Raw genomic sequence first — 12,178 nt, 5'->3', positions numbered from 1 at the left:
AGGACTCCCAGGGGAGACAACAGTGCACCATCCTCTTTTTATATGGTTTTGGTTTAAGGGACTCAAGTTATTTTTAACACACAGCAGCTTTGTGTTTCCAATAAAAGCAGGAGAAAGAAGCTGGATCAGCTGCCCTGATAACACCGTGCTCTCCATTCTCTAAGCAAGCCTGCATGTTAGTGGAAAGAAACACATCACGAGCACAGCTGGGAAGGATGTGGGGATACCCATCTTCTGCCCTGGAGCTCATTGATGCACAGAACATGCTTCCACCATGCCGTGGAACACCCACCCTGCCAGAAGAGCCCGGGCACAGGCCCACAGCTAAGCCCTTATGTGCTGGGGAGGATGGCACAGGGCACGGGCACACAGCACCACCCGGCTGCAGGGGAAAGGCCCCGACACCGCGGGCTGGGGGTGAAAGGGCAGGGGAGGTGCCCTCCCCCTCCCAACAGCCAGACACAGAGCCACAGCCCTGCCGAGCCAAAAGCTCTTCTGCACGAGGAGATCCACTGCGCCACTCGGGATCCAGATCTTCTAATGGGATTTAATTTTTAAGTGCTCAAAATCATTACTGGAACTACATATTTCTATCAGGTAAATTTCATTTGCATATGCAAATGATATCTAAATACACTGCACCATTAATATGATCAGTAATTACATAATAATAGTCACCAATCTCCACACACATCAAACTTACAGTTTTGTAGCTATTAAGGAAACTGTGCTTTGTAATTAAGACAATCCTCATTTCCAGATGCTAATTAACTATATAATAATTAGCTTCTTTTGCTAATGCAAATTAAGTATTTTCATCCTTATTGGTAAAAGAGTTGCTTATCACTTACAAAAGAGACAACCTAGAAATAATCCCTCCTCCCTTCTAAAGGTGAAAAGGTAACTTCATTTTTACCAGTCTCATTTGTGAATGCAAATTAGCCCTGATTAATCAAATCACAGATTAATGTGCCCATCTTGTAGCACGGCCAGTGCCTGGCGTGGCCCTCCAGCCCTCGGAGGATGAGGGCCACTGGTGGCCCACAGAAGCCCCCGGCTCCCCTCCGTTGGTGCCGGCAGTGCAGAGCTCCCTGCCCCAGCACGGTGGGGATCGGCCACCAGCCCCACCCAGGGACACGCCGTGCCACCCGGCCAGGCCGAGGAGCACCCGGAGCCACCCCGCACGTGGCCGTGCCACCAAGCCCTGGGCCGGTGGGGAGTGGCAGCAGGTGCAAGTGGCAGCGCTGCCAGCCTGCCAAGCCACCACGGCAGGGCTCGGCCTTGGCGCAGCGCATTCATCATCTGCTAAACCAATCCACCCACTCTGCACCACCATTTGTCATTAATTATGCTAATCAGCACACCATTACTCTCCGATGACACCACGGCACTTATTAGCCAGTTACGGTTTTTCAAAAGCACAGCTCATTGTGTATGTGAGTGCTGCGCCTGCATTAGCCTACAGGGAAGAAATGTCCAATTATGAAAAGAAGAAATTTGCCATTATCTCCCTCTAACAAACCAATTTAGTAATTATAAAAGTCTCTGAACTCAGAAGGATTTGTTAAGAAGAGCTGAGTGATGAAACCAGAGAATTTTCTTTGCAATAACTTTCTGAGTTGGAACCGAAGTGACAACAGAGAATGAGCAGTTTTTATTATCTTAATTACGACTCTTGCATCTTCACTTTAGACGATCAAAAAGCAGAATTTATCTAAACACGGGCCTGTATTTGGCTCTTCCCTTAAACCATGTGATTTGTTTATTTTAATAGATACGCAACCAAATGTGTGCAGCATGCCACAGACACTGAGACGGGCTCAGCCAGCTCCCAGCCCGCAGCCCTGAAGCGTGGATGCGATGACACAGCAGCCGCCCACGCAAAGCCCCCGCAGGCCCGAGGCACGCGCCAGGAGTGGGGACACCGCCCTGTGCTGACACAGCTACAGGGATGGAGCCGGGCCCTGAAGACTCCGTGGAAAACTGGCTTTGTTGGAGCATCCAATTCCTCCACAATTCCTATGTTGATTTGCTCACTGCAAGGGGACACCGCTAGTTTTAGAAGCTTAATATGTGTTAAGAGCTCATTAATATCATCAGAGTAAATGGGCCTATTAAAACATCTTTAAGCAATATCTGAACATACATCTCCCTAAACTATATTTAATGACTGTACTTAAGATACATTATATGAAAGTCTTAATGAGACATTAGACAGCATTTTGAAGATTAAAATTAGAGAATCCATATAAAGTCTGTCCACTTAATGTAGCCTTAAGCTACACTGATGAAATACATTACCACCAAATTATTACTTCATTAGAACAAATATTTTCTAATAATTTCTGATTTATGCCATTAGTTGTCTGCATATATATTATATATTCATATCTATATGTACATATAGAAGTATACACAAAACTATTTTCTAGTTCAAAAGGAGATACGAGAAATTCTGAGCTTTCTAATAGCTGAGTTAATTACTTGTCTTTTTTTCTATTGAGTTAAAAATATGCACTCTTCATAGAAGTCCATTTACAGTGCCCCCACTTATCCACTCACCATAAGGTCATTTTTTAAACATTTGCTGTTCTGCTTTTCAAGGATCAGTAAGATGCCCTGGGCTTGGCCCCTTTGGGCCCTCCAGAGGTTGAGGCATGGTGGCAGTGCAGCCCCCAGGGTGGACCCCAGCCCGAGGCCAAGGAGGACCCTTGCTCTGCGTGCTGCCCGTGGCCCAGCGAGGGATGGGACCTACCGAAATTACCCATGGCCTGACAGTACTTCTGGACAAACCTAAAGCAGTGCCCATGGCACTGTCCCCCTGCTCTGGCAGGAGCCCCTGCCCACAGCATGCCCATGGATGGGCACCCACCCTGGGCCCTGGTGCACCACAGCCAGGACAGCAAGGCCACGGGACACCTCCCTCAAATAACTGCCAAAACAAATTGCAATAAACTTATTAGCAAGAGGGTTTTATGTGTGGCTTATTTTGTATAAACAGCTTTTCATTAGATAAATGAAGCCCAACAACCTTTACAAATGTTTTCAATTATGAAATGATGCCATTGAGATATCCGGATGGTGATAATCAGGGAAAACACCCGTGACATCTCCTGCTCGGAGCCGGAACGTGCTGCCTGGATGGCTGCTCCTCCCAGTACCATCCCACCCAGCCACACCAGGCATTTAAAAACTCCTGCTTTATTTGACGGAATCCGTAGCAACAAGACTATTTACATTTATTCTGCCCAAGCCTTCTGTCCAAAAGAGCGAACATCTCATTGTAACAATTTTGCATTTTTAACTGTGCAAATTAAGCATTCTTCATAAATAACAGCCTGGTTTGCTGCACTGCAACTCCTTTTTATTAGCAGCACAGAAATGCACAATGAGCAACGTGTTCTATTATTCTTTGTCAAATCACAGAATGCTACATTAGAATAACTCTGCTGGTCAATGTAATATAGTAGATTAAATTCAACTTCTGTGCAAAACCCACTGTAAAACAGCATGATAAGAAGGCTATAAAAAATTTAATTTTACTCCAAACTCCATCAAAAAAAAAAAAATGGTGTGAAAAGTAATTTTGCATAATCAGTATGCGCCATCTGGAACAATTAACCGATTTCTATAGAACTATGAGGATCAGTCATATCTGCTTATTAAAGATCAGAAATTATACAAGTAATAAATCCTTGAAAAAACTAAGCGTACTCCCGCCTGTCAATGCTATTTTAACTTCAAATACTGAAGAACGCCTGATAAGGCTGAAAAGAAGAGATTAATATATGCAAATTACATCCAGCATTTAAAATCCCCAACAACTGTCTCTGGTTTTCTGTCCCTTATTGCTGCCTTTATGTTTTATTCATACACCAACTCACCTGTCACTTCATAAGCTATAATATTATGGGGGGTATTATTAAACAGCATAAAGCCAAGCTTTAATTGGAAAGCTTCATTGCATTTTCCAATTATTTGGAGTAAATTAAAAGCAGATGCACATAGTTTAATAAGGAGTCTAATATCAGTTCCAGGAAATCAAAATTCATTGTCATTACTATGCTGTGATAGTTTTGCAAACTGTACTCAATTTTGGAGGTTTTGAAAAGAAAATCTGTCTCTGCAATCTGTTAATTGTCATTTGGTTAATAACTGTTTAAATATCCAAACCTCTGAGCGGCTTCCCATTTAAAAAAAATTAAACTCTGGCACTCGGCAAAGCAAAACAAACACAGCACAGGCCACCCCAAGGTTGTGCTCCACGGAACGGCGCCAGTCCCGCAAGCTCATCCTCCTCCATCAGCCACTGGCCCTCACCCACTGCTGCTGCGGGGCGTGCAGAACGAGGGCACCCCTGTCCGGGGCATCCACGTCACCTCGCCATCGCCCTTCCCTCCATCACCCCCACTGCAGCCCCCGCATGTACCCCCAGGCTGTCCCCGGTACGCCTGCTCATACATAATTCAAGGCTACAGGGTTACAGCCAGATAATCCTCCCGGCAGAGTCTGAGCAGCCTCCTTGGAAGGTGACGTGTGAGCTGAGGGACACGAGCAGGAGGGGACACGGCTCCCCTGCCCGCCTGCCGTGCCGAAGGGAGCTGGGACCAATGCGAGGGCAGGGCAGCACCCAGCCAGGGCCTCCACCTCCCACACCAGCACATGGCGCTGAGCAGAGGAAAACAACGAATGGCACTTCAGGTGACAGCAGGTTCATCAAAAAATTGTCTGTCTTAAAAATGTCACCTGTGGGAGAACTCATGGTGCCATCATCCCCATTTGGGGCTGCTGCCCCAGCACAGCCTGGATAACATGTGGGCCATGCTGACACAGCACACCAAGGGTCTGTACACCACGGATGGGCTAATTTAATAACAAACATACTTTTTGAATCTCATTAAGTATAGTATTAAGTAACACACATCCCTTTCTGAAATATGCAGCTGCAGCATTTTACATGAGACTCCAGCCTCCCTGAACTGCTGGATATTAATAGAGCCTTTCATAGCTGGAAGATTATCCAGGTCTCTTAGTCCAAAGACTGGAAATTGCAATAGAGTAAAGAACAGGCTGACTTTAATCTCAGCTTCAGTAAAGAGGTTTCAATGCAGAATAAAGCTTGTGTCACAACTTGTCTGGCTTGTGGACCATCCTGATTAAAATTCAGTGTCACAAAATATAAATTTAGTTCTGCTTCTACTCTTAAAAAGTGCCAAGAACGTAAGTGAAGGGATGGGAACCAACAGTAAGATGCAGCACAGGACCTTCCCCTCCAAGACTGGGGGTCTCAAACCCCTTGAACATTGGAGGCGATTGCAGAACCACCAGGAACTGTGCTAGAAGATGAAGATAAAAGCAATCCTTTGTGCACTGAGCCAAAAAATAGAATCTCCCTTTTTTTCAAAATTACCTGTTTTAGTAAAGCAGACATGCTGTGCCAAGTACATAATTTAATTATCTACAAAAAGGATGAAGCAAAACAATAGTTTGTGAAAATAATTTATTAACCTCTGATTAAAACATCTGTCCTCCTACATACAGAAGAGAGCAACAGTGTCTTTTAAAAGGAAAGAGACAACTAAGGAAGTGGCACACGTGGCCAGATAACCTGGCATTTTACAACAAGAAGGAAGTTGACATATGGGCACTGAAATATAACAAAATCTGTATCTAGAAAGACCTCTGAAAGAGACTTCTTTTGTCACTACCAAGGAAAAAAAAAGGGAGGGGGGGGGGATAGATAGCCCAAGGCATTCCCAAGTTAGCCCCTCCTGAACAGGAGGAGGAACCAGGAAGCAAACTGCTGTCTTAGGAGCAGTGTGTGAAGCAAACGCTTCCCACGCCACTGCCCAGACAGATGACACCTGCCCCCTGCCGAGAGCCGCAGCTTGCAGGACGGAAAAGCAACTCGGCTTCCTTCTCAGGAATCCACTGGCTTTGATGTTTTTCCAGATCATTAACAGCAGTTTCCACTCTCCCTGCCTAATCCAGCTGCCTCCAGAGAGCTGGATTAGAAACCTGCGTGGAGCGAACGCCAAATGTCGCTGCAGTGCCTGCAGGAACAGCCCACGCTCCTGCAGACGAACCCCAGCTCAGCTCGACCTCGTGCCATGGCCAGACCCCGGCCCACCCCGCCCTGGCTGGGCTGCACCAGGCTGAGACCCTCTGTCCCCTCCCCAAGGGGGCTCTGCCCCTGGGCTTCCTGCTGGGAACGCTCACCTGTGTGACCCAGCAGGTGGAATTTGGACCAGAGCCTCTGCCCACAGTGTTTCCCTCTCCAACCTCTCAGACCACAGTTTGCTTTGACCTTTCACAGGAAGTGTCTTAAAGAGGGCAATAAATATTTAAATATAATAAAAAACTATTTATATATAAATACAATATATACTCATTTAAGTAAATATTTACCTCCCTAAGGTAATAAATATTGGTGCTTGATTCCAAAATAAACAAGCCAGAGCTGTGGAGAAACTGGCACCTGTAAGAGCTGCACATGGAAACCTCCTCCTCCAAGGCACGCTGGCACGCACACTCCAGCCAACGCTGCGCTGGCAGCCGGCCGCACTTCCCTTCCCTGATGCTCAGCCCAGCTTCTCACAGAAAAATACTTCACGCAAATAACTTGATATGTATTGACTAAAGTGGTTAAAGACAACTACAAAACAGTACCTTTCAGGTAAGAAATACATGCAAAGCATGTATTTTTGAGCATCAAATGACTGCTCAAAAACCCATCGCTCCTCAGGAAAATGAACAGCAGGTGCTGCGGCCTCGGTCCCAGCATGGACGTTGCTTTATTGGAACATAAAGTGTGTGATGTTTTTTGGGATCTGACATCTAAACTCCAACCCAGAGGACATGGCTTTTCTCCCCTTAAAAGAGAAGGAAAACCTTCACCTGCAGCTCAGCAAGGTCTTGAACTGAACTGAGAATGCTCCAAGTGGTGAGAGATTCTGTGCTTCTGGATCCTGTTTTATTTCTATGGATTAACATGACGTGAGGATGGATGCCCAAATTTATGGATGACATGTTAGTATGTCCAGCTAACACGATTCACTTCTGAAGGTACTTGCACAAATACTTTAATTGTTTGGGGCTGACTACCAACAACATATATCATAGTATGTTCTGCTTTTGTTCTACTGCTTTCCCAGCACAGTTTCCACATTTAAGTGTTCAAAAGATGAACCTTGGTCCTACCCAAGGGTAACTGATCATCTTGCTATCTCCAAATTTCTGCCAGAATAAATATCCGTGGAAAGGTTCATATGACTGAAGTTGGGTTTCTGGCTACACACTGCCAGCTGCAGCAGGATCTGGAAGTTCATACACTCATCTCCTGCACAAAACTGGTGCACAGAGGCTTTAATTGCTTTGTGTACACATTCTGATGGGGTTGTACAGACTCCATACAACACAATTTCTATCCTAATCTGAGAACAAGCCAAGAGAAGGGAATAGATTGTTCTAGAGTCAAATTACATATGCTTATCTGCTGCTGCCCCAAAACACATCTATCTGTAATAGAACGCTGAAGATGGCTACAGCAAAATTTCAGGGGGAAAAAAAAGACAACCCTGCTCAGCAGAATGCACAGATCATTGGCAGCAAGGGCTGGAACCCACTGCTTAGCAACTTAAGAGTGCTGCAGTGGTGTTAGAGCCCATCCAATTAGTGAGGCCTGCAGAATATTTGCACTCCTGCATCTCTTGGTTCCTCCTGAAAGGGTTAAAGATTATTATTAGCATATAATTTACAGGTCCCTTCTCCCAGGAAAGAAATAATGCACAGTAAATGCCACATTCATTTTAATAATACATGTTACAGTCTGTGCCCAACATCTGCACAAAGGTAAAGCAGACAGATTTTTTTGACATGTCCCACTCTGCCATCGAAACACAGGCTTTTTGTTTTGTAAGTGACGGAAGGTTTAATCAAGAAAGCAGGCAATTCATCAATCGAAACAAGGCTGCTCACACTGCCCTGACAGCACACACATGGTTTTATACAGAAGAAACCTGGCCACCTGTCAGCGGCACCTTTTACATCAGGATATACAAATACACTGGGTGATCAATCCTCCAGCTCTTCCCATTCATTTCTTCATTTTCTTATTGTATTTTTCTTTATGCTAGATGTTGCCCTCATTCTCTGCAGGAATAGATGGGAGACAAGGCAAGCTATGGCTGTTTATACACTATCATAAAAATTTATATACTCTTAGAGTGACTTATTTCCCTTCTATTTGACTACCATTATTATAAATTATTATAAATAATTTTTCACTTCATTGAGGAATTTTCCCTGTATATTACTATCTGTTCCTGCCTGTGAGGGCTGCCTCTCCTTCACTGTGCTTGTGCCTCTGATAAGCTGAAGCAATATGCAGGCAGAAGATGCTCAAGTCTGAAATGAAGGCAGTATGTAGTCACGACAACATCTTAATTAAACTGAAGGCCATGAGGAAAGACTGCGCTGTGAAATACTGAGCCATATCTGTCAACAGGTCTGTCTGGAGTGAGGCATTCTTCTTCCAGCAGCTGCCTGCCCCAATAAGCACATTAAACCTGTCAGCTCCTTGGCACCCTGCTCCCAGCAGCACCCACAGACATTCTGCACATCAACTTAGAACTAATTCTGCCTTTTGGTCTAGGGTGCATGGCATGGGGTGGGACCAGGGAGGCTGTGGGGCACAAGGATGATGCCCGCAGTGCCAGTGCTGCGCTGCTGCAGCACGTGACAGGCTCCCGCCACGAGCTGTGGGCAGTGCTTCCCTATCTGCACCCTGCCAGGGACTCACTCACCAGTTTACTGTGCCAAGAGAAGTCTCCTTAACTTTCTGGTCACCCAGTGTGTCATGGCCAAGACTGGCAACGACAAAAGACTGATTAAAAACTATAATTGCTGCTTACAGGACCATTTTTCCCTTGACTCCAGTTTTGTGCAAACAACAACTGCATTACAGTGCCCAAGGGGTAATGGGCAGTTCCAGTGAGGATATGGTCATTCTGCCAAAATATATTTGTGATACAAAGTAGGATTGACAGCCAAAATGCATCTAACCTCCCACAAACATGCTGAACTGCAGCTGGAAGCATTGCTTTCATCGAATACTGAGAAGATCTTGGGTCTCTACAGACAGCGAAGAGAGCCCACGCTGCAGCTCTTCACTCTACCCCCATTACAGCCCTCCCTTCCCAAGCACAGACTGAGGCCATACCAAAACTGGAAGAGACTGTTCATAATGGCTTTTGTTGCCCTCACCAGCCCCAAGAACCCCTTTTCTGATGTGGGAGCCAAGAGAGGGAGCCCACAGGCCTGCCCATACATGGAGAGGGACCCTGTGTCTGCTGGAGGCCCAGCTCCCCTCACCCAGCATGCTGGCCCCGTGCCACCGTGGCCCGCACATCCTCCCCGCACCCACAGCTGCGGTGGGGACACCCAGCAAAGGGAGCCCGGCAGCGTGGCTCAGGCCGGCAGTGGCAGCCTGTTCCTAAATCTCCTGTTGCCATGGCACTGCAGAGAGCACTCCAGGCAGTCCGGACTGGCTGCACACGACACCGACAGAACAGGAAACTTGGGAATGGCTTCCAGAGCGTGTCTGGGGGCTAATCCACCTCGGCGAGGTTTAAGCACACAAAGAGAATTGTCACGGCACCTCACTGCAGCTGCTGACAAGGCAGCCGTGGTCAGGAGCTGTGCATGAAAATCCTGTCAATGCACAGGATGTGTCATATAACAAGACCCTTTCTTTGGAAAGAGCTCACAGCTGAAATAGCCATTACAACACACGCACAACTCATATAACAGCATTTCTGGAGGAGAATGTGCAACTGGAGGAAAAATAAGAGTTATATACTTGAAAATGTGCTCAAGCAAACATGAAGAACTAATGCCCTGTCCAGTTCCACAGGCCTTGTTTTGTGCTTTGCCTGTAAGGATCTGGTAAAGCGTTCAGGCTCTCTGTAAAGCAGGCACCTCCTCAGGCTGCACCATGCGCAGAGGCCAGCACATCCTGTAGAAAGGCCAGTCCCAGTAACACCCACACAGAGCTGCTGCAGTTGGTGCATTTGGCACTTTCCCAGGAGAGAAAGCACAGCTTCCCATCCCCACACAGAATTGTCTCATGCGAACACAGGAACACACCTTCCCTTTCATTTCCAAATGTACTGGGGTAGGAGAGTAACAAGAAAAACGAGGACTGACAAGGATTACGCAATTATTATACTCTATCTCTGTAGGAACCCGAAGCTGCAGTTCCAGGCAGAGATTACCTTTTAAATAACCCTTTGATTATGGTGCACGAATTAATGCCATGTTCCCATGTTACAAGTGTCACTCACTATTAATAGGAAGAACCTGTGAATGGTACATTTTTGCCATCTTCTCTTCCCTGATTATGCACAAGCAGTTTCGACTGCACAGCCCACTAAATCCACTGCTGGATTTCCAAACTGTCCTAAAATGTCCTTCAGCCAGATGAAGGGACTAGACGTTCATTAAGTTTTGACAGAGTCAGGTTTAAAGCCAGTGTCTTTTTCCTCTTGCAAAAACAACGTAACAGAGCAGAACTTGTGCTAAGTGTGATTCTACCATGCCTATGACAATATTTGTTCAGGTGTAATAGTACTACAAAAAAAAATAAACTGGAAAAACTGTTGCACCCCAGCACTGCGGAGCTGGAGCACAGAGCACAAACTGGACCCCAGGAGAAGGGGTGGGTTAAATGCAGTCCTGCACCAGAGCTGTGCCCAGCACTTCTTACTCCACAGAACCAAAACTCCCTTTGCTGTGCTCCACGAACACCTCCCAGACCACACAGCTCTGAGCACCTCCCAGAGTGACAGGGCCCACAAAGCACAACTCTAAAGCATCCTGGCCTCCTGCTTCCAGAGCCCGTTCTTCTTGGGCCCAGAGAACCTGGCTACATTTCTTTTGAGCTCACTCCTCCTTTAAGAAAGTGAGCACTCAGAGCCAGAACCTCCTCCCAAAGAGCAGAGCTGCCAGGGACAGCTCACAGGAACCCCAACTCCAACCCAACCCACTGTGCAGTCCTGAGGCACAGTAACAGGTACCTCTACCTGCATGGGGGAAGGAACAGCCTTGATCTTCCCCATTCTATTTCAGTAAACAACTCCCTGCAGATTAGTACTAGTTAAAAATAAAAACTGGCTAAAATATTCATTGGCAGGTTTTTTCCATGTTAATATCCGGAAATTATTACTGGCTCTAGCACTTGTATACTGGCTTGGAATGATGAACAGAGCGAAAGCTGCAGCTAGAGAGACCAAGTGTGCATGTGTAAGCACATGGTTCTCACAAATCAGTGCAGAACCCGCATTTTCTAGTGTCTAACTCCCAGTTTTCCCTAACATTGGGAAACAAATACATATGCATGGCCAATATAGGGAATATGGAAATGAGAGGGAGTAAAGGTCTCATCTGTTTTCAATACGTATGTTGAGGGTAGCAAAGACCACTGTGTTTGAAACTCATCCCTGCTGGGCAAGATTAAGCCTCCTGTGAAACAGGCAAAGATGTCTCTTATGACTCACTTGTGAAGACCATGAATAATATCAGGAGCAAAGTATGTGTCAGCATTGCTTCCCATCAGAGCTCTCACTCAGCACCTCGGAAGGCAGCAGCATCCCTCCCTAGTGGCTGTGATCTCCCTGGGGATCAGGAACACTTGCTGCTGGGAACAAGTGTCCCTGGGCATTTCCTGGGGTCTCTCTGCACCTCAGCTGCTCTCAACTGTTAAATGGCACTGATAAAAAGCTGGATGTTGTTTCGTGGGTACCACACACCTGGCCGTTTGCACGTGCAGGTTTGCTGTACTGGTTACACCACTGATGACACAAGAGCAGAGAAGCACACGGCAGCTCACCTGAGATGGCGTACAGGTTGGAGTGCTGGTGCTCCAAGTCCAGGCGGGTGCTGTGGCTCTTCCCCCGGAAGCTGGCTGGGAGCGTCAGCGAGATATGCCTGAGGGACAGAGAGGAAAGGTGTTACTACAGAGCGGAAGATTCTGCTCCTGTCAGCTCACTCCAGCCTGACGGCTCCAGGCAGGTTAAGCAGCAAATGCTGATTTCAGTATTGCTTCTAAAACTGTCTACACCCAGTGTCAGCCCCCTCCACCCCTCTGAGCACTGCGCTCGGCCAACAACCAAGGACTGCA

The 12,178-nt window shown here is 46.5% G+C and overlaps 1 protein-coding gene across 5 annotated transcripts in view; it reads right to left on the bottom strand.

Moving 5' to 3' along the window:
- Positions 1-1,631: 1,631 nt before the first annotated feature.
- The window catches only part of MVB12B (multivesicular body subunit 12B), a 37,571-nt gene continuing 27,024 nt past the window's right edge, over positions 1,632-12,178 (bottom strand). For 4 of the 5 annotated variants that reach the window (XM_042046722.1, XM_042046720.1, XM_042046721.1 and 1 more), the window contains 2 exons: positions 11,888-11,985; positions 8,117-8,151 (listed from right to left, as the gene is read on the bottom strand). In XM_042046722.1, the coding sequence (XP_041902656.1) occupies positions 8,132-8,151; positions 11,888-11,985 (118 nt within the window). In that variant the 3' untranslated portion in view covers positions 8,117-8,131. Of the gene's footprint in view, positions 2,037-8,116; positions 8,152-11,887; positions 11,986-12,178 lie in introns of those variants that run through there. The other variant, XM_042046719.1, reaches the window with a different exon arrangement.

This window comes from Corvus kubaryi, unplaced genomic scaffold (genome assembly GCF_017639235.1).
Source record: "Corvus kubaryi isolate FWS band 111438036 unplaced genomic scaffold, C.kubaryi_AGA036_p1.0 65417, whole genome shotgun sequence".
NCBI classification, from domain to species: Eukaryota; Metazoa; Chordata; class Aves; order Passeriformes; family Corvidae; genus Corvus; species Corvus kubaryi.
The sequence above is the reverse complement of the archived record's forward strand: the minus strand, read 5'-3'. Positions and strand labels throughout refer to the sequence as shown.